The sequence below is a fragment of the Pan troglodytes genome, chromosome 4 (genome assembly GCF_028858775.2).
Source record: "Pan troglodytes isolate AG18354 chromosome 4, NHGRI_mPanTro3-v2.0_pri, whole genome shotgun sequence".
Lineage (NCBI taxonomy): Eukaryota > Metazoa > Chordata > Mammalia > Primates > Hominidae > Pan > Pan troglodytes.
This window is the reverse complement of record NC_072402.2, coordinates 34845741-34868936: the sequence shown is the minus strand read 5'-3', so window position 1 is coordinate 34868936 and position 23196 is coordinate 34845741. Positions and strand designations below refer to the sequence as shown.

Genomic DNA, 23196 nt, shown 5'->3' with positions numbered 1-23196 from the left:
AGTTGCAGAAGTATGGGGTTAGGGGTTGGTTCTCCAGAGAAATAAGAATGCCCCAGGATGTCACCTCCTAATTCTACCCCATGTGGTGCTAGGATAGCATTTCATCTTCTGGAGCCTTCTAGTTTTTTCTTTAGTTAATATTTGGGGAGGCTAGGATGTTCCATTTTTAGGGGGTTCTAAAAATCTTCCTATGTGAATACATTCTGGCCTATTGCTCCTGATTTTGTTATACCTTCTCACTATTTGTTGCCTTTTAAGTTGAAAGTGAAGCCACAGGCCCAAGCTGGGTTTCTCTCATGTGCCTTGTCTATCAATCAGCAGAGGGAACAGCAGCCCAGAGTCAGGGGCCCAGTGTTCTTACTCCAGCTCTGCCACTGTAGCTCCTGTGGGGCCCCAAGCTGGTCTCTCCACCTCTTCAGGTGTTAGTTTCCTCTTCTGAAAATGAGAACAACCATCCCTGCTCTACCTCTCCCAAGGATGTGATGAAGTTAAAGATGATGCTGAATTAAGCATAAAGCATGATATTGATGTGTGTGATGAAATCCCTTTTGGCTATGGACAGGAGAGATGCACATTTCATCACCCTACAACCAGCCTGTAAGCTCCTTGCTTGTCTCATTCATCTTTGCATCTCCTTTCACATAGTTCTGCAATGCTGAACACATGGCAGATGCCCAGTAAATACTTGTCGAATTGAGTTCATAGTTTAATGTTTCCATTGTTCATTCTCTCCTGGAGGTCATTTTCTAGCCTTTAAAGTTTCCAAAGTCAGCCCAGACAGAGACTATGATCACTAATGGATCAGAAATCAGGGCTGTGTGTTTAGACAGTCTAAGTAAAGGAAGTGTTTTCATTAGAGGTCTACATGCTTCTTGAGCATCTCCTGCTGGGAGGCCTTACATAGCGTTTACACAATTCCCAGGTCCCTGCAGGTTTCAGACCTGTAGTGCTATTAACCAAATGTTCCCGTGATTGCTTTTGTCCTCTGTGCACAGACAGATGGATGGGGGCTGGCTATAGACATTTCAGATCTGTGCACAAGACTCTGTCGAAGGCCTTTCACGTATGATCTATAGCAATTTTTGTTTTCCTCAATTATCGTATTGACCAACCAATTCTGAAGAGATGCTCTGTCCATTTATTCGAGGAATTTCACAGACCATGAATGACGCTGGTAAAAGAGCTGCAGCTGTGTCTGCAGATTACCACTGGCGCCATCAGGCTCTGGGTACTGCCTGAATGACAAGTGGCCGAGAATGGAACAGTCACATATTTTCTTAATTGTAGGCTTAGGGGCATGTTTTTAAAACATGAGATCAGACAAAAATGACCTACCTACATAAAAATCTCCTCCCCAAAGGAGTTTACAGAGGAACACTGCTACTCCTTTTTCTGTTTTCTCACCTCCTTGATTCATTCACTAATAAGAATTGGGCACCAGAATGTTCCAGACATTGGGGTAGGTGTGGGAGTGACCAAGATCCAGGCAGTCTCTGACCTCAAGGGGCTTCCAGCCATTGGGAAAATGCCCACTAACAGCCACTGGACTTAACGTAATTACATGTGTGGCCGGCTGTTAAATTGAATTCTTCAGATTGTTTCTGACGTTCAGGCAGAGGACCAAAGGCACAGGGGCAGGTAAAATAGGTAGCAGCAACAGCCTGCATGGCCTTAATGGAGTGGCTAGGCCACCTAAGCAAGACCAGCTAAGAGCTCGTGAAATCAATCCTGCTAGCAATTGTGATCACCCACCTGTGGGAAGTTGAGGTAGGAGAGGTCAAGGAGAGGGAGATTTCCAGAGAGAGGCATCTGTGTAAGTTCCCTACCACTATGGGGAAGGTGGGGAGATGCCTCCTTTTCACTTCTAGCCACATGGGAAATGCTTCAAGGAAACCATCCAGCTAGCCTCCCCGTTAAGGTGAAAGGTGCTGGCTGGGCAAAGTGAAGAGGGGTGGATGCTAGGAGTGAGCTGTATTCATATGTGTTTGAGTGAACCAGATGGGTCCATGGGGAGTCCAATCTGGATGGCCCTGCATCCTACCCAAGAGGACGGCCTGGAGGGGTGACGCGTAGACAGACGCTGGGTGAAGCAGACCACTGGCAGCCCAGGGCCTGGGGGAGTTGAAAATGACTCACAGGAGGACAGACATTGCCAGGGTCAGGGGAGCTGGCCCTAAGTCTCCCACAGAGAGGTCTCCAAAATCTCACCAAAGTGCCCCACACAGGAAAAGCTGGCCACTGCCCACCTGCCACATCTAGAGAGAGCCAGGGCTGGGCTCCCCTTACACTATCACACTAAATTATTGCTTTCCCCTGGACCTGAGCTGCAGGATCAGAAGCAATAGCCAGCTAGTAGAGAGGTGGTGGAGGCAGCAGAAAGGGCCTCCTGTGCAGGCCACTAGGATGGAAGCAGCCCACGCCAGGGCTAGAGGGAGGCTGGACTGAAGTTTTGAAGAATATACTGAACTGGACATTTTGACTGTTGAAATGACACCATTCTTGTAACTAAAAAGTACTGAAAGACATTGGTGCCTGCCCAGAACTCCGTGTCAGGTGGGGAAGGATAGGCTATCAACTGCTTTACTGGGACTGGCAAGAAGCAGTAATGCCATTTGATGATTCCGTTATTACTTATGATACAGGGAGTCCAGGGTCCCTTGGGAGAGCAATTTCACAAAATCTATCAAAATAGCTCAGCTGTTATATTTCTAACTCACTCCAGTTCTCTTACATTCATTTTATGGTGAACAAAGAGACACATTTTTAGCTAATAATGAATAACTTGAGTTTACATTTCAGTTAACATGCTTTTTGGCATTTTTATTGAAATATCACATACCGCATATAAAGGGCAATAAACTTCAGTGTGTAGGTCAGTGACTTTCTGCCTCTGTATACGCCCATGTAACTGCCACCCAGCTCAAGATCTGGGACATTTCCAGCACCTGAGAGGGGCCTCCAAGTCTCTGCCCCTCTTCCTGTTACCCCATGCTCTATTAGTTTTAGTATTGTTCCCATTGACATTATGAGCTTTTTATATATTCAGGACAAAATCCTTTATCTGTCAAATGATATTTGTTTCTCTCAATTTGTTCTTTTACATTTAGCATTGCTTATGGTATGTTTTACATATATGCACCCTTTTCCCATTATAAGAGGGTTTTATATATACTTTAACCTATAAACACAGACACAGACACGCGCACACACACAAAACAGAGTCCTTTTCACTCTTTCATTAAAATATATGTTCCCTAACACTGTCAAACACAATTAACAAATAAATATAGTCTGAGCTAGAAGACAGGAATTAGCGGATCTCACAACCCCACTCTAGTCACTCATAGCAGCTGAGGAGAGAGTTTTTACATCTCCAAAAATCACAGTAGGAGTTAAATTCAGTCCTCATGTGTCTTTGTAGCAGAGATCTCAGAGCTGGGGGTACTTCGAATCCTGTTGGAGCTGTGAAGTTAGGGTGATCTTGATGGAAATCCCTGCTCTGGCATTTACTGGCTGTGTCTGAGCAAACTATTTAGCTCCTCCAGGCCTCCATTTCTTCATCTGTAAAAATGGGGATTAATGCCACTTTTTCCTCTGTGGGAGGGTGAGGATTATGTGAGTTAAAACATACAGAGTAGCCATTACAGATGAAGGCTCAAAGCACTGCAGATGCTGCTCTTGATAGAGATAACCTTGTGAAAGCGGCATCTGGTCCAAACCCAGACCTTCAAGCAGGCCAAATGCTGTTACCCCCATTTGACCAGTGAACCACGTAAGTCTCAAAGGGGTTCAGTCAGCATCGCCCAGGTAAACTTGCTGTGATGGTGGAAATGTTCTATGTCATGGTGCCCAGTACAGTAGCCTCTAGCCACATGCAGCTAATTGATCACTTGGAATGCAGCTAGCGTGGCTAAAAAGCTGGAGTTTTAATGTTATTGAATGGAATTAAATGTTAATAGTCCCACGTGACTAATGGTTACAGTATAAACAGCACAGTTCTAGACCACTCAAAGGTACCCTAGGGAAACAGACCCAGCTGTCAAAATTCCTTCCAGTCTCCCACAATGCCTCATTCCTCTGAAACAAGAACCCGACCGGGCGGTCTCCACGATGGCTCCAGCAATAAGCCTGCTGAAGGGGGCACACCTATATTAGGTTTGTGGAGAGGAAAGCAAAACCTTTATGTAACCTCAGAGTCGCTGTTATCTCAGAGAAGACCATGGCTCTTTCCCAGTAAAGGAACCAACCAACGAGCATCCATCTGCCCCACAGAGTTTAGGTTTTGGGGCTGCAGTCCCAGGTCTGAGGTAAAGTGGGGACATGCCCTCTGACTTGTTAAGGTGGAAAAGTGCGTGACGGTGTGATGGCCTCTACTTAGTGCGTTCAAGGTCTCAGGGATCAGATTTTCCCAGAATGTGAGTGGACATAGTTCGTCTCTTCCGTTTCTTATTTTGACAGATGACAGGGGCGGCTTCTAAATTTTTTTGTTGATTATTTGGCATTGCCTAGTGAAACACAAAATTCAGTGTTGAATTAGAGCACTGAGTTCAGGTTTGTTCATTGTTCCAAATCTGAAATGGAGGTTGGGCCAGGACAAACACAGCACAGAATTTTCGGTGTGGGCAGGAGAATGAAAAGTGAAAGAAACAACCAGCTATTGAGCAGGCAGCTGCTGTCACCTCTCCTGACGCTCCTGGACTGCTGCTGTCACCTCTCCTGATGGCTCCTGGCCTGCTTCCAGCCCTGCCCTCCTCGTCCATCCGGGCTCGTGTCAGTTGGCCACAGGGTACTTTTCCATCACACTCCTGGCCTGGTCTCTGCCCCTTAAAGAGCGGATCTTCTCTTCCATTTGCAAGGCAATCTCAGCATATGGGGGCCTGACCTTTGAGATCTTTATAGGAGAAAGATGCCTCTCTGCTGTGAATAGGGCTTCTTGTCCCCACTTCCTGAAGAAGTTCAAGACTTTAAAAGCTCCTTTCCCTAAGCCTTCACCATGGCTGGATGAGACTTCCAGTGCAGAAGTGTGTCACTAGGACTCTGAGCAAGGAGGACGAACCATTGAATTGCATAGAAGTCATCTAGGAGCAGCCTGAAGTTTGGTATCCGTTTAGTTATGATATGGGGCACATGGTCTTTTATGGGTGACTTGAGAACCTGATTCTTAGAACGAAGGTAGGTAGCTTCCTCTGTGAAGATGGATTCTGAATGACAGAAACCCAATTAAAAAAAAAATAACATACTGTATCACTTACTTTATATCAGACACTGTTTCAAGTTGTTTTCAAATATTAAGTCACTTACTGTGACTCCACTCGTTTGAGGGAGAGGAGGTCGATATTGTTATTACCACTGCTTTACAGATGGGGAAATGGAAGCTCAGACTGAACCATTTCCCTGAGGTTCCACTGATAGCAAATGGCAGCAGCAGGTTTCAGTCCCCGCCGTCTGGCTGCACAGTTTTTGCCGGGAACCCCCAATCTTGCAGCCTCTCCATCTTGCAGGCCAACTGTTGAGATGCAGACCGCTCAAAATGTGAAACATAAAAACCCGCTTCTGACTCAGGACAGTGAGAATAGCACATGTCAACACTGCCAATGCTTTCCCTGTTTCTCAATCTTTCCTTAGGAAAGTTACTTTTGACCCTGAGTCTATTTTGTGTTGCTCAAAGGATTTGTACTTGCTAAAGGCTGGTGCAGGGAGGAGTGCTGTGCCCCTGCTGACAACCACTGCACCTCCCAGGCTGAGATGGTGACAGCAGATGCCCCGGCCAGCCTCCCCAGGCCACCTGCCTGCAGGAGGTACAGTCAGAGCTGCCCGCGGTGAAGGGCCAGGAAACCCCCGCTGTTCTTGAAGCCTCAAGACCCCAGATATCCCACCTTGACAAGTGGGTGAGATGCTGCCCACTGCTCAGGCGCCACAGAGTGCCACGAGGCTCCTGGGCATGTCCCCAGCTGGTAGGACTGATGGGGATACCAGGAATAAGAAGATAAAATTTAGTCTCAATGTGAAATGCTAGCAGCTATGAAATGTTTTTAAATGACTGATGAGTTGTCTGCTGCTTCAACTTTGCAAATGGTGTTTTATGGTTTTTTTGTTGTTTCTATGTGTGTGTGTTTCTTTTTTTTTTTTTTTTAGAGATGGGGTCTTGTTCTGTCACCCAGGCTGGAGGGCAGTGGTGCGATCGTAGCTCACTATGGCCTTGACCTACCCCTTGCCTCAAGTGATCCTTCCACCTCCGCTTCCCAAAGTGCTGGGATTACAGGCATGAGCCACTGTGCCTAGCCACAGATAATTTTATACAATCACCATGTCAGAGGATAATCGATGGCCTATATACTTTTTTTTTGTTTTTCAGAGACAGAGTCTCGCTCTGTCTCCAGGCTGGAGTGCAGTGGTGCAATCTTGGCTCACTGCAACCTACACCTCCCAGGTTCAAGCAATTCTCCTGCCTCAGCCTCCCAAGTAGCTGGGTTTACAGGCATGTGCCACCATACCAAGCTAATTTTTTTGTATTTTTAGTAGAAACGGGGTTTCACCATATTGACCAGGCTGGTCTCGAACTCCTGACCTTGTGATCCACCCGCCTCAACTTTCCAAAGTGCTGGGATTACAGGCGTGAGCCACTGCGCCCAACATACTTTTATGTCAGTCTCACCCTTTTATTATTTATCAGCACCCATTCACTTCTAGCTGTCGACACTGTCAGCCTCTGCGTATCTCAGCTAAGAGATCCCAAACGTCCACCAGGCACACACCAGTGTTTGTTCACAAACAGATTCCCCATGACAGCCGCCCAAATGAAATAGAGAATGCTCCATTTAATTTAAATAGGCCAGCAACTTCAGTTCCTTTTGGCCCCTTCTGATTTCCTGGACACATAGGCTGACCCTTATCTTTACGGCAGTGCTGGGTCCTGCTGTAATCTTTTACTGACCGCTGCCCTCTCCTTCTCCCCTCAGAACAGATGCCTTAGGTGTCACATTTCACTTCAGTTCTTCAGAGATTCCTGGGTCAAAAAGGTCTCAGATGAGGAGAGAAACCTGGAAACTTGCACACTAGTTTGGATTCCATTGTTAGCTTGCTAGTTTCCACATTTGTAAAATTGGCAAAATTATCTGTGTGGAGTTATAATGCACAAATGAATTATTTGTCATATCTCTCTGGAAAATATGAAATGTAAGAAACTATTCTCTGATAAGTATGGATTTTCTTTTCTTTTTTTTAATTCCAAAGATAGATTTTTATTCTTTTTCTCTGGTCCAGGCAAACAACCAACCAAGTAAGAAAATCCTAGTTCCTTGAACTATTTACCAAAGTTTTTTCTTATTTTTATACATCCCTATTGTTATCCTTTAAACTCTCCTTACAGTGAGACATTTACAGCAGGATTTATTAAGCTAGCATAAGCTAGATTGAAGCTTTTAGGAAGTGTGCCTTCAATGGCACTGATTTTCCATTTTCATTAGCTGCCGAAACAGAAACATTTTCCCCATTGAACTAGTGGGATTCCTTAACCTTTTGTGGATGGATTTCGTTGATGGAATTTTATGTACTTCGATAGCTTCTTATCTCTGTTGTAAGAGTTTTCTGATGCAAGTGCCATGGAGAGCCCTTATTTTTCCTAATTTGTCTCCCCACTCTTGTAATCACTCTTGGACCTTGGAAGCATTTCTGGAGACTGCGGCATGCAACCCTCAGCATGGGGAACAATGATCCTGACATCACCTGGTCCTTGTTTGATCCGACCAGGCCTGGACCGGTGCTCTCCATCACTTCAGAGCTGCCTCAGAATGCCAAGAGCTGACTTAACATTTGTGTTATCAACTGGTTCTCAAGGCCCCACGGCTCTGCCTTGCTTGTTGCCTTTCTCTTTGTGTTCCTCTCCTCTCCACTCTGCTCTCAGATGTCATTAACTTATAGCTCCCAATCTCTTTGCATAAAGTCTCTCCTTGGGTGAATGTCAAAGATGCTACTTCCTGTAACTCTAAGTGCATCTTCTCCTTGGGGAGGGAAGGATGCACCCACCAGCTTTATCAGTCTTTTTCCCTCCTATGGATCAGGGTAAAAACAAAAGTATAACTAATAGACTACTTTCTAGTTATATTAGAGTTAAACTCAAAGATAATTTTATTGGCAGGGGGCATTATTTAAGAAAGTTAAATACAGTTTTAAATATTGGCAATAAAAGGACGCCCTTCCAGACTTTTCATTTTCCCTCTGGTCTTTGTCATTTTCTTGAAAACGACAATCCATATAAATTTACCACCTACCTAACGGAAAACACAGCATCTGAAAAAAAAAATTCTCTTTTTTTCTGGTAAATGCTTTTTAAACTGACCGATTCCCTTTTGGGGCGTAAAGATGTAAGCTTGGAAGCGATCTGATTCCGGGGTTGTGGGGCAGTATTTAAACATTACTGTATGCACAGCTGTTCAGAACTAGGGGCTGAATTTTCGCAGTCATTCAAATGCAGAGTCATTTGTCAGCAAATGATCAAATAAATAGTTTTCTGGATGGGTTTTTTCCTTCTCACTGAATTAGTGTCATTCATTGCCATTTGCCTCTTCCCAGTTATTTTTGTTCTAACATATCTTCCACATTTTCGCTGTGCCTTCTCCCAGTAGCCTCCCACTTCACATCTGCTAAACTAATTTCCCAAACCACCAGTTTAAAACTTAGGTAGCTTATTACCACTTGTCTCAAAGTCAAGTATTCTCCCCCATGGACTTTTATGCATTCATTCTACAAACGTTTGAGGGCTGACCAGGAGCAAGGCACAGAGCTTACCAGATTTGGGGTTTAATTGTCTGTGGGTTTTACTACCTGAAACATAAGTCCCCAGATGATTGTCAGGCATATATTTTCTCTACATTCTGTTCCTCTTTGAAGATTCAAGAACCTACTGAGTAGTTAATGACTAGTAAGTATTGAACGTGTATTGGAAAGTTTAGAATTACTGTCATATTGCTATGTAGGGTTTAATTCCAAACTTATTGCCCTTCCTTATGTTTTTCTATTAGAATGTTCTTTTTCATCGTGTGAACAATGAGGCTTTTAAAATATTTTTGTAGTTAGGCAATGGAAAATGCCAGAAAACCCTACCCTTTCACTTTTCCAGCAAGAAGCCCTGATTCAGAGTCCCTGTTGCCCCAAGGTGGCGCCGACGCAGGCAGGCCAGCGGTGGTGGCCAGTGGGCAAGGCGAGCGGGTCCCCTGCAGAGGCTCTCATCCCAGGTTTTAGCCAGCACAATCTCCCCTGGAAGAGGGTTTCAATGTTAAAGTTTTGAATAAGGTTTCCTCTCCTCAGAAGAGTTGAAAACCACCTTGGTTTAGGAGGTTGTCTCTAGTTCATGAACATGAGGGATGCAAACCTGTGTACCCCAGACCTGTCAAGGCTGATTTGCATATATCATGATCATTCAGTGCCTTTGCCTCAGCTTCCCAGTTTACAAACTGGCCCGAGTCTAAACTAACTCTACACCACAATTTAAATTCTTCATCTTGTGCAGTCAAGACAGAAAACAGTAGTATGTTTTTCATTTTCTTGAAAATCATTAAATTAACCCCCCACCTCTTATTTCTGAGCTCAACACATCCTGAGTCCTTCTTTATAAGCTCTTTGTTCCAGATTTTACAATTATTTGTGTGATTTTAATCCACTCTGCAGTATTTTCACTTTCCTTTTAAAACCTCTGGCCACCGTTAGGAATATACTGTACTTATTACACTGAGAAAATTACTCTCATAATTCTCTTTAGCCTCAAACTGTGTTTACACAATCAGATTTTCCCAATGTCCTAGAGTTCCCTTGGCCATGTATAGTAAATTACTAATTACTACCCTGCTCTCCTGAAAGAATGAATATCATTTCTAAAATGCCTAAGCTATCAACAGGGATTCGTTTTAAAGTGCTAGAAAATCTGATTTATTGCTTTGCAGATGATTTTTCTGGTGTATGATCTAGCCTCATTAATGCAAACTAGTTTATTCAGACTGGAAACCACAGTTTCCAGATCCCTGTCTCAAATGGTCATCAGTGAAGGGAGATAGTTCCAGGCTCCGCAACTGTTTGACATTTCAGCCTTCCCTTCCCCAAGCCAGCAGCCACTAAGTCACTGATAGCTGCTTTTTTCTTTTTTTCTTTTTCTTTTTTTTTGAGATGGAGTCTCACTCTGTCACCCAGGCTGGAGTGCAATGGTACGATCTCGGCTCACTGCAACCTCTGCCTCCTGAGTTCAAGTGCTTTTCCTGCCTCAGCCTCCTGAGTAGCTGGGATTACAGGCGCCCACCACCATGCCCAGCTAATTTTCGTATTTTTTAATAGAGATGGGGTTTCACCATGTTGGTCAGGCTGGTCTTGAACTCCTGACCTCAGGTAGATCCACCCGCCTCAGCCTCCCGTAGTGCTGGGATTACTGGCATGAGCTACCGTGCCCAGCTCGATAGTTGCTTTATCTCAAGAGGTTGAGTGGTTAGAAAAGCAGTTTAAAAACTCAGGCTTTAGCCAAGAGTTTAGCCTGGATCTAAGTCATGGGCCTGCCACTTGCTAACTGTCTGACCTTGGATAAGATACCTAGATTTTCTGTACCTGGACTTCCCCATATGCAAAATGGAAATCATGATAGTAAATATGTTGCAGGATTGCTATTGACGATTAAATGAGATAATAAAGTAGCTAAAATGTGGCCAGGTGTGGTGGATCACATCTGTAATCCCAGCATTTCGGGAGGCCAAGGCAGGTGGATTGCTTGAACCCAGGAGCTGGAGACCAGCCTGGGCAGCATAGAGAGAGCCCCATCTCTAAAAAAAAAAAAAAAATCTTAAAAATTAGCTGGGCATGGTAGCATGTGCCTGTAGTCCCAGCTACTTGGGAGGCCGAGGTGGCGGGAATCCCTTGAGCCCAGGAGGTCAAGACTGCAGTGAGCCATCATCACACCATTGCACTCCAGCCTGGGTGACAGAGTGAGACCCTGTCTCAAAAAAAAATTACCTAGCATGGGGCAACCTCTCACTGTCTTACTTACAATTACTTTAGGATTTTGTTTGTTTGTTTTTTGTTCTTTTTTTTTTTTAACCGATCCAGGTAAAATGCTAATTTTCCTAATTATTTATGAACATGTTGAGTAGAGTCAATACAATTTTGGTAAAATAGACTCATCTCACAATAGCATCTCTCCCTTGGAAGACTCTGGCATCATCGGTGGACAATGTTTTGCTCCTAAGCGTGTGCTGGGTGCCACACTCCATCACTTGACAGTTTTTGTCTTGTTCCTGGCCAGAACTACCCGCTTTTTGCAGGTGGTTTCTGGACCTCAGTTTCCAGGCCCAGCCTCTCCTAAGGGTCAGTAGGGCGTCCCCAAGGGGGGCCCCTTGCAGATGGACGCCCTCCTCAAGCCTCTCTTGGTTTCTTTTGTTAATGTTTCTTTCATGTGCAAACCAACCCAGAAGTCTGCTGCTCCGCCTCCACTGCAGAGCGTTGTTTGTTGAGTTACTCAGTAATTCTTTTTGAAGGAACAAGAGCTATGGGCTCCTTTTCAGAGAATGAAATATAAACGTCTTGCATTTTCTGAGCGCGCCACCTTTGAGAGCAGGGCGGTTTCTTCGTTCGAATCCTCTCTCTCCACATCCCTGCTTCAGGAATTGGAAAACAAAAACTAAATTAGACGCTGTTGCTTTGATAACTTCAATAAGTACCTCGGGGTCTCTTGGGTGCCATGGATTCGCTCTCCTGGCGCATGAGGCTTCGTGCGGCTTCGTGTCATAAACATGGGCAGGCGACATCCCTCCTCCAGGCCTGCGGGCTCCACCCAGGGGCCCGCGCCAGAGCCAATGCTGACCCGGGAGCGCCATCTTGTGGGCGCCTCGATTGCTGCCTCCGAGAAGGCGCTCGGGTACGTCTTATTCCACCGTTTCAGGACTTGGGGAAATGTAGCCAATAATTACATGCCGGACAATTACAATATAGCTGTCAGCCAGACATTAGGAATCACTTATCTCTGGATTTAAATAGGGCAAATGTCTTTTTGCTGCTTTAGATTTCTTTCTATTGAGGAGCAGCTACTGTATTTTCAACAAGGACTTTTGAATGACCAATTCTGTATTTTACATGCATTTGTAAAAAATAAAATCATTCTAGGTAGTACATCAGAAGATCTAGATTTCTTTTACTTCTTGAGGTTTTTTTTTTTGTGACCTTTTTTTTTTTTTGATAGATAAACAAAGGTAATGTAAGGTCTTGCTACTCAAAAGGTGGACCCCGGGCCAGCAGCATCAGCATCACCCGGGAGCTTGTTGGAAATGCAGAATCCTTATCTCTGTTCCAGATCCCCTGAATCAGAATCTAATTTTAGCCACAACCCCTAGTGAGCCCTGTGCACATGACAGTTTGAGAAGGGCAAGTATAAAGGACTACGAAGGAGTCAGAAGGACTGGTGTTCTTGTCCCAGCCCCTCCATTTCCCCATGCTTCTCGTCTCAGCCCATGTGATCACCTCTCTTCAGCCTGTGTGGCCCATATGTGATGGGAGACCATGAGATTATGGTTCCTGACTTGTCTGATGCTGGGTCAGCTAAGGAAGGATTAAAATTTTATACACGGCCGGGCACCGTGGCTCACGCGTGTAACTGCAGCACTTTGGGAGGCCAAGAAGGGCAGATCATTTGAAGTCAGGAGTTCGAGACCAGCCTGGCCAACATGGCGAAACCCCATCTCTACAAAAAATACAAAAATTAGCTGGGCATGGTGGTGTGCGCCTGTAGTCACAGCTACTCGGGAGGCTGAGGTGTGAGAATCCATTGAACCTGGGAGGCAGAGGCTACAGTGAGCCCAGATTGTGCCACACTCCAGCCTGGGCAATAGAGTGAGACTCTGTCTCAAAAGCAAACAAATAACAACAAAAAATTATATACTAAAGGTCACTTTGTACATTGTAAAAACCTGTGCAAATGTAAGTGAAAATTATGGATGGCAAAAATTCTTCCATTTCATACTCCGCTATCAGAGATTCTGCTTTGCATTATATCAGAGTCTGATTTATATCATCAGCAGCAAAGCAACTATTCAACTGCGACCATTTGTCATGCTTCAAATAGTGTCTTGGCAGATTTCATTAAGTCCTTCAAAGGTCCCTCTCAGACCAGTCTTCCCAGAGTTCAAAATAATAAAATTACATTATGCTTTTCTTAACAAGACCTTTCCCACATTTGCCATCCTGGGGCCCCAGAAGCGTCCCACCACCCCACTCCCCGCTCCCCCGTTGAGCCCAGTATGGGGCACAGTAGGTACTCACTAATGCCGGTTGATTAAACCACTAATTGGCCCTCAGCATGGTCTAAACAGTAACCTGATATCCTTCACACTAATCGTGCATTTATGATAATCAGATTATTTGCATCATTAGAGACCTGACATAGCTACATGAGGACTCAGTTGTCTCACTAATATATGTGAAATATTCATTAAGGAAATAAAGTCCTGATGGCTGAGAATGTAGTGCACAAAGATTGACGAAGGTGAGAGCATTAACCGTTTACAAACATCCCTTTACCTTGAAATGAGGGAGAGAGTGGAACCAAAGGAAAGAACACTGGCAAACTATTACTCTCTTCTCTTTAGGTACATTTTAAAAAACTAATAGCAAAAAGGTGTTTGGCAATAAATAGGGGACATTTTAGGAAAACATCATCTGAAGCCTTAATATTGATGAGATATTGACATCTATGTTGCTCCTGGGCCCCAGTGGCTCTTGTGTCTGAAGAATTGGGACTACGGTCAAACAGTGAAAAGTAAAATATTGGGAATAATTTATTACACCATCTGCCACCCTACTGAGGTACAAAAATACTAAATTCAAATTAGATTAGACTGGCATTGTCTACAATTTGTGAAATTATGATCTTGTTAATTGTTTTTACCAAATATAGTAAAATCTTGCTCTTTTCTTTTTATCTGATTCGTTGCAATTAACAATGTTCTCTCCAATCATTTAAAAGGATTCAGAATGTCAGTGCTTCAAAATTACTTTCCTTAAAGTTAAAATGTAATTATAATAAGTAACTTTATATGGGGGAAAATAAACACTCATGTCTGTACATATAAAGATATAGTCTATCAGAGTAAGATCCTCAAAAGCAGGACTTTGCAGTGTTCAGTTCATCTCTGAATACCTAACAATTCCTCTCTGCTGCCTGCACGTGTTTTATAAGGATACATTTAATTAAGTAATGAAAGAGACACAATTCTACCTTTTTGTTCTTTTTTTCCCAACATTTACCTTGAAAATTTTTTGAGAGAAAAATTGCCAGAATAAAAGAAAGTACATTGATACACATCTAGAATCCCTCAGAAATCATTCACATGTTTAACATGTATTCTCTCTCTCTCTCCCCAGACTCCCTCTAAGAACAAAAACCTGTTATTTTTTTTAATTGCATTTTTATCTTAGTTCAGGGGGTACATGTGCAGGTTTTGTGTGGCGCTGAGATTTGGGCTTTATTGATCTCATCACCCAGATAGTGAATATAGTATACAATAGGAAGTTTTCCAGCCCTTGCCCCCACCTCCCTCCCTCCTTTTGGAGTCCCCAGTGTCCACTGTTGCCATCTTTATGTCCACATGAACCGAAGATTTAGCTCCCACTTATAAGTGAAAACATGTGATATTTGGTTTTCTGTTTCTGCATTAGTTTGCTTAGGATAATGGCCTGTATCTTCATCCATGTTGCTTTAAAGAACATGATTTTTTTTTTTGAGACGGAATCTCGCTCTGTCACCCAGGCTGGAGTGCAGTGGCGCGATCTTGGCTCACTGCAAGCTCTGCCTACCAGGTTCACACCATTCTCCTGCCTCAGCCTCCAGAGTAGCTGGGATTACAGGTGACTGCCACCATACCCAGCAAATTTTTTATATTTTTAGTAGAGATGGGGTTTCACCGTGTTAGCCAGGATGGTCTCGATCTCCTGACCTCGTGATCCGCCCGCCTCAGCCTCCCAAAGTGCTGGGATTACAGGCATGAGCCACCGCACCTGGCCCATGATTTCATTTTTTAAGGCTGCATAGTATTCCATGGTGTATGTATACCGCATTTTCTTTAGCTAATGCACCGTTGATGGGCACCTAGGTTGATTCTGTGTCTTTGCTATTATGAATAATGCTGCAATGAACATGCAAGTATATGTCTCCTTTTGGTAGAGCAATTTATTTTCCTTTGGGTATATACCCAGGGATTGCTGAGTCAAATGGTAGTTCTATTTTTAGTTCTTTGAGAAATCTCCAAACTGCTTTCCACAGGGACTGAACTAATTTGCATTCCCACCAACAGTGTATAAGTGAAGAACCTGCTCTTACATAGCCAACAGTAAAATGATCAAATTCAGGAAAATTTCAGATTGGCAGAATGCTCTCTACTAGTGCATAGTCCTGATTCCATTTTTGCCAGTTGTCATAGTAATGCCCTTTTAAAGCATTCGCTTCTTGACTCCAGGTTCACAGGTTGCATTTAGCTGTTATCCCTTTGGTGTCCTTTGAGCTGGAAGAGTTCCTCAGTTTGTCTCTGTTGTTTATGACACTGACATTTCTGAAGAGTACAGGCCAATGCTTCTTCAAAATTAGATCAACTTATGCATTTTAGGCAGAAATACTAAGGATGTATTACATTACAGAGCATTACATTAGTAGACATATGATGTTGGTTTCTTCCATCATGGGGGATGGTAACTTTGATCACTTGGGGTAAGGTGTTATCTGCCAGATTCTCCCTTTGTAATTAATAAGTAATCTCTGAGGTGTACTCTGACACTGTTAATCCTGTTCTCTAATACACTTCATTCAACCATTTTAGCATTCAGTCATGATCCTTGCCTGAATCAGTGATTACTGCTTTGGTTGAAAATGGTGATTTTTTGCCGGGTGCAGTGGCTCATGCCTGTGCGGTGGCTCCCAGCACTTTGGGAGGCCAAGGCAGGCAGGTTACTTGAGGTTAGGAGTTTGAGACCAGCCTGGCCAACATGGTGAAACCCTGTCTCTACTAAAAATACAAAAATTAGCCAGGCGTGGTGGCACACACCTGTAATCCCAGCTGCTCAGGAGGCTGAGGCAGGAGAATCGCTTGAACCCAGGAAGCGGGGGTTGCAGCGAGGCGAGATCACATCACTGCACTCCAGCCCGGGTGACAGAGTGAGACTCCATCTCAAAAAAAAAAAAAAAAAAGAAAATGGTGATTTTCTAACTCATTTATTTCTCTGCATCTACTATTTGGAATTCTACTATAAAGAATAGCTTTAGGCTGGGTGCAGTGGCTCACGGTCGTAATCCCAGCACTTCGGGAGGCTGAGATGGGAGGGTCACTTGAGCCCAGGAGCTTGAGACCAGCCTGGGCAACATGGCAAGACCCTGTCTCTACAAAAAATTTAAAAATTGGCTGGGCATGGTGGCACACACCTGTAGTCCCAGCTACTTGGGAGGGTGAGGTGGGGGACCCCCTTGAGCCCAGGAATTTGAGGCTGCAGTGAGCTATGATCACACCACTGCACTCCAGCCTGGGTGACAGAGAGAGACCCTGTGATTTAAAAAAAAAAAAAAGAAGAAGAAGAATAGTTTTATTTTCTACCTTTTTAAAATCTGTCTGTCTTTGTGAGCATCAATATCAATAAGGACTTACAGGTTCTTCTTATTAAACTGGTTATTGCTTATTACTCTCATTATTCATTTTGATGCTCATATTGTCCCAACTTTCCCCAGTGGGTGCCTCTTCAATCTCACTTCTATGTTCATTCGACGTGGCCCCATTAGTCTGTATCATTCTTTAGCTCTTAGCATATCTATATTGATGTAGATATAGATATTGATAGCCTTAGCATATTTTCATTCAAGTTACTGCTTAAATGACAGATTTTATTCTTGCAGCAAATATTATTTGAGATACTGGTATGTCACAGTTACTGATCTTACTCATGGTCCAGAAAAAAGCCAGGCAATTAAATTGGCCCTTGCAATGGAATACAGGGAGTTGACAGCCGTGAGTTACGTGTGCCATGGGTGCACAAAGAAAAGCTCCCAATCCCACTGGGTGAATTAAGAAGACTCCAGGGAGAGTGCATATCATCTCCTAGGCCCAAAATATGAATAGAAATACATGTATGGAGGTGGCATAGTGTTCCAGGCTATGAGAAGCACATATCTCTTGAGGAACTGAAGGCATTTGTTAAGTCTAGGACAGTGTGAGTGTGTTGGGGGCGTGGTGTGTGTTGGGGGCATGGTATGTGTTGCAGGCCACAGGGATGCAAGTAGTGTGAGAGAAGAGGCTGGAGGGGTGGGCCAGGGCCTCGTAAGCTCTGTTAAGGACCCTTCCCAATGGCTGTTCCTAGAGGCAGTTGTTCTCAACACTGACTGCACATTTGCACCCCCTGGGGAGCCCCCAGGGGAGCCTGTCAGAACTACCAATAACAGACCACCATTCCTAACCAATTAAATCGGGACCCTAGGTGTGGCAGGGAACTCTAGGGTCCATACATTTTAATTTCCATACCTAGCTTCTAGAGAATTTATCATGGAGAATGGTGTCATGTGTCATAGAGCTAACCCTTTCAAAACTAAAATTTAAAAAGATTTATTTTATTTTACAGGATTTCGAACTCAACAATGAACTAAAGATGAATGTCCTAAATTTGCTAGAAGAAGTTTTGCGAGACCCAGACCTTCTTCCCCAAGAAAGGAAAGCCACCGCGAATATCCTCAGGTGAAGGCAGCTGAAGATGCCGACTAGATGACATTGGTTGATTCCTGCTATGTTCATAGAAAATAAGAGCCAATAAATCTTAGAATCCTGGGGACAGTGGGGACTATGTTCTCAGCAGTAAAGTGTTATGTATTATCTTCTCTTTCCTGGGGGCAATTTGGGGTCTGCTGTCTCAGGAAGACTCGGGACGGGGTGGTATAACTCGTGTGGAGTGCAGTTGCTGTTATTTATGGAGGCAGACAGCAGTTTACTATAGAACAAACAGTTAAAGAAAGGAACCCTTGAGGAGCCTCTCCTGCAAGTCCAGCAGGCATCAAAGAGAGATGATGTTTCCTCCTGTGGGTTGTAATTGTTTATTGTAAGCTCGTGTTTGTGAGTGTGGTTGTGTCTGTGGGAGTCTCGTGCACCTAAAATGTGGATGTGACATCACAGAGTAGTTATGAATTTTCTTTGGCTCATTTCACTGGTCCTCAACCAGCTTTTCTACAGCTTGTCAGTTTAGGATTTCCACATCACGTAGGTGGTATGACTATGGGGGATTGTATAAGGTATGACTCCACACTTCTATGTGATAAAGGCTTCAACTTTGGGTGTACTGCTAGAGATTGTGTCCATAGTTGTTGCACCCAGTATCCAAGTGGGTAACAAGCTTTCTTATAGCTTCTTGAACTGGTGGGTGGATTTTTTTTTTGTCCACTCTATGTGGAAAGGGCAGCCATTGCTAGCTTTGTGCAGACATTTCAGTTGCAGCTTCCCAGCTCACTCGTAAGTACGTCCTCTGTCCGTGCTTAGGGATGGGAAGCCCAGCATCTCTCTGCCAGGGTCTGGTACTTCTTTACCACTCTCATTTCTAGTTCCCTCTTCATTTACAACCTCTAGAAATGACCCTTCCTTTCCTCGAAGCTTGGCTGCATTGTCTCCTTGTTACATGTTATCCAGAATGTTTGTGTCATCCACAGGCAGTCCATTTTAGCTCAGTCCATGTTTTTGCAAGTCCTTCCCTGATGCAGCAACACCAGATGTTGGTTTGTGATGTGTTAGCAACTGGCCTGTAAGTCTTTCTTAGCCCCCATTAGCTGAAGATCCCATAGCCAGACCATTCTTTGGTGTAGGGTCTTTTACAGGTAGAATTGTATCTCCCTACCCCCTAAAAGATATATTGAAGTCCTAGCCTCCCATACCTCAAAATGGACCTCATTTGGAAATAAGGCCATTGCCAGCGTAATCAGTTAAGATGAGGTACTGGAGTAGGGTGGAGGTACTGGAGTAGGGTGGACCTCAATCCACTTTGATTGGTGTCCTTATAAGAAGTCAACCATGGAAGACAGACACAGACAATGCCATCTGAAGACTGGAGGCAGAGACTGAGTTATGCAGCTGCAAGCCAAAGAAAGCCAAAGATCGCTGGCAAACCACCAGCAGCTAAAAAGGCAAGGGAGGGTTCCCCTCCAGGATTCAGAGGCAGCGTAGCCCTGCTGACTGTTCGATTACAGACCTCTGTCTGGAAGGTGAGACAATACATTTCTGTTGTTTTAAGCCACCCAGTTTGTGGGATTTTATTAAGGCAGCCCTAGGAAACAGTTAGGGGCCTTCTTCACTTTTTCCATTCTATGAAAACGTCTTAGTAAGCCCAGGGATTCCATTACTGTGTCTGTTTTCAGATTTTAAAATTATAAGTACATATTGAGGTGAAGCCTGGTTTCAGTGCATGAGGGACTCTGAGTGATTACTGTTTCTTTTCTCTTCATAACTAGTTTGTTATGCTCTTTGCATTTAAAACACTAATATTTAAAAACTAGGTTCAGGAAGTTTGTGCCCCTAGGGATATTTGACTAAATAGCTATCAGGGAAGTGAGGGTGTTCAGGCTGGGAAAAACTGTCAGGATCAACCAATATGAGGGCCTTTTGTTGCCAATCCCCTCAAGATGCCCATGCTAGACTTTACCCATCAATTCTGAGAGCTTTCTCTCTGCACCAAGAGGTGACCTCAGACGTCAGTCAGTTGGAGTTGGTTCTTAAGATGAATCCTGTTTGCCATCCCAGGTCTTGATTATTCATCAGGCTTCAGATGCGCCAATTCTTTCTGCTGAATAATGACCTGAGAGTTAGCAGTGTAAGATTGATAGGGAATAGAAATTTTAGTAGGCAGTAGAGCTTGAAACTACAACACTGAGCAGAGTCTGATTCTACCTTTTGCAGGATGTCACAAGGCTAAATCTTGGCTTGGCCATTTATGGATGTCAGGTTCTCAACCAGTCCAAACCTGTTTCCTCATTTATAAAGTGGGACTCATAATAGCTACTTCATTAGGTTGTTGTGAAGAGTACATGATGTGAAATGTGTAAGGAGGTTAACACAATGCCTGAAAAGTCATTAGCACTCGTAGTAAAGTGAGTATTATTACTGTTAGAAGCACTGACAGTAGTTCCTGGAAAAAGTAGTTTCTGCCGTTAAGGCCATATGGCCCAAGTGAAACCAGGCTGGATCTTAGTCAACTCAACTTTCTTTAGGCTTCGTCACCTTTTCCACACAAAGAGAGTGTGGACCAATCCCAGGACAGACACTGGTTGCTCGTGGCTCTGTTTTTGGACTACCCTAATTGAAAGAGGAATTTTCTATTTATACAACTTGGATAATCCCATTTCCTTTTATTTGGTGTTTCATTATAAATGCACAATTATTAAACTGATGATACTGCTGATAGACGTGGTAGTGATGGTGGTGGGGAACCCAGGATCCTGGAATGTTCATCAATGCCCAAGCATCGCCAGAAGACTAGAAGCAAATCTTTTCTCTATCGGAACTGAACCAGAAGTGCAGAGGCCTCCACATCTGAAGGGAAAGAATTCTGAACCATGCCCTCTAGAAAATACAGGCTATGACTGTGAGAGATAAAAAACATATCATATGGTGGTTAAGTGCAGCCCTGACATTTAGAGATTTATATGCATTCCTGACATATAAGAGATATGAACATAAAACATGTTTTCATGCATAGGTTACATTAATGCAATAAAGCAAATGCTCTTTTGAATGAAGCCTCCCTGACTCACAGTCTCACAGGGGTCACAATTAAGTGTATGATGAATACACTTAATTGCCATATATAGTTTGTTGCCCTGTTTGTAAATAAAAACCTGTACTCAAAACTTATATTTCTAAAATACCATCTCTCCTCCTCCAAAGTTGTCTGACTAGCTGTCTTCAAAATCTATTCAGTGTAGAGTTTTTCTAGATACCCAACATGCCACAAAATGAAAAGAAATAGTGATTAACTTCTTGGATGTTCAACTGTGATGGGCTCAGGTCATAGAAAAGTCATCCCCAAACCCCACATAGCATCAACGGGAAGGCATAAAATGTTAGGTAACTTAATGGCACCAGAGTGCCTCTTGGAAAATGAGGGTAAGATCATTGAGAAGAGGAACATTTGATGGGAGCTAACTAACTTTTTGACTTTTTCTTTCCAAGGGAAAGATATTACCCAGCTTCATAAAAAGATCTTTCCCACTGGTACACATAATTATGGAGCCACAGATCTCTCTCCAGGAACCTAGAATGGTGGAAAAGATGACGTGCCCTTTCGGAAAAGTCACTTTTATCTCCCATGTGTAACCCTTACATGTAATTTAATAGGCTTTGGAGAAAGAGTTAGCTTTAACTTATTTTTTCCTCATCTTAATCTGCCCTTTGAGATAAAATGACTATTTCTTTCTACTCACAAATAATATGGCTAAGTGCCGATAAGAGGGCTGCTACTAGTATAATCTAGAAGGCTCCTGCTCCCCCTTCAGACAGCCGAGGGAAGGGAGTTGTGTTTATTGACTGTGTGCTGTGTGTGGGACCCTTGAAGAGATGCCTTCCCTGAGCCTGCTTAAGAGAAGTGCAGAGTAAAGGAAGGGCCCACAACCCTGAGCAACTTAGTCAGTGTCTTTGAGCTTTTGTTTCCTTATCTGTACAACGGAGATCACAATGCCTGCATTATCTACTGTCCTGTATAACAATCCCTTGGAAGGGATTTGTTAGGATACAGGAGATAGTGCATGTCAAATGTTTAGCACATGCCTGGCATAGAGCAGGCATACAGGAAGCCATCTCTGTTGATATTATATGTTTGAGGGTTGTGGCTGTTGTTTTAATCAACTCGGAACACAACAGAACATCACATCATCATTACTTCTTTTAAAAGTAGCTTCCTCTTACTCTAGTTTCTCTTCATATCGCATAAATCTTTCCCCTTTTACTAAAAGTAGCTTCCTCCAGCGGAGTACATGGTTTGGGACCGTTTAACTATTTTATTTTGTTTTATTTTATTTATTTATTTTTGAGACTGAGTCTTGCTCTGTCGCCCAGGCTGGAGTGCAGTGGCGCTATCTCGGCTCACTGCAAGCTCTGCCTCCTTGGTTCATGCCATTCTCCTGCCTCAGCCTCCCGAGTAGCTGGGACTACAAGTGCCCGCCACCTGCCCAGCTATTTTTTGTATTTTTAGTAGAGGCAGGGTTTCACCGTGTTAGCCAGGATGGTCTCGATCTCCTGACCTCATGATCTGCCCTCCTACTATTTTAATGCTTTGAGTATGTGCTTGTGCCTTCCTTTTGGAAAACATAAAATGCCTGGCTCCAATGGCAAATTATGTAATTGGATGCCTACTGGACTCCAGTTTTCCTGGACTCTGAACGTCTGTTGCACAAAAATACCCTCTAGTCTGAAACCAGTATCTAAGGTATTAACTTGTGTTTATTCATTTACTCATTCATTCATTCATCATTTATTTTTTAAAAAGATATTTATTGAGAGCTGAATAACATGTATGAGATTCAGGGCCAAAAGTGTCTGAGGAAAGTCCATCTGGAATGCAAGGGGGAAGAAGCTATCTGCTGGCTCCTGCCTGGCATTGTTCAGAGTCTTGCCACATAGGAACCCCCTGTGCTTCTGGTCTACGTAAGCTTGAGAAAGGGGTGGCCCTGCGTCTCCTGCCTCTGTGAGGGCAGGGAAAGCCCACGGTAGGGGATAGAGGTGTGGGGAGGAGGGCACTCAGGCCTAGGAGTACAACTGGCTGATAGCATTAGAGGATGCTCCATTTTACATTATGGATGGTAACTCAGAGCACACCCAGCTCACCCTCAGACTCACTGTGATGGTGGTTGTTTCATTTACAACCTTGTATGTAACAGGTTGCCTTTTTGTTCTAAATCAGCTATCCTGATGATTCTGTCATGCCTTGAGCATGTTTTCTGTTTGGGGATTGCTCATCTCCAGCTCAGCAGTTGGTTGTGCTGCATGGCCTTGTAGACCCAAATCCTCAGACCTCCCATCCAGGGAAAACCAAACTGCATTTGTAGTTTTGTTCCTAGGTTGTCTATTTTTTTTTCATGGAGGATAATTTGATATCTTTTTCAGGGCCCTTTCACAAGATGACCAAGATGACATCCACCTAAAATTAGAGGATATAATTCAAATGGTA

At 43.7% G+C, this 23196-nt stretch overlaps 1 protein-coding gene across 5 annotated transcripts in view; it reads left to right on the top strand.

The window, feature by feature from the left end:
- The window catches only part of RASGRF2 (Ras protein specific guanine nucleotide releasing factor 2), a 278649-nt gene that overhangs the window by 231938 nt on the left and 23515 nt on the right, over window positions 1–23196 (top strand). For all 5 annotated transcript variants that reach the window (XM_517672.9, XM_009448923.5, XM_016953054.4 and 2 more), the window contains 2 exons: window positions 17620–17732; window positions 23133–23193. In XM_517672.9, the coding sequence (XP_517672.2) occupies window positions 17620–17732; window positions 23133–23193 (174 nt within the window). The remainder of the gene's footprint in view (window positions 1–17619; window positions 17733–23132; window positions 23194–23196) is intronic.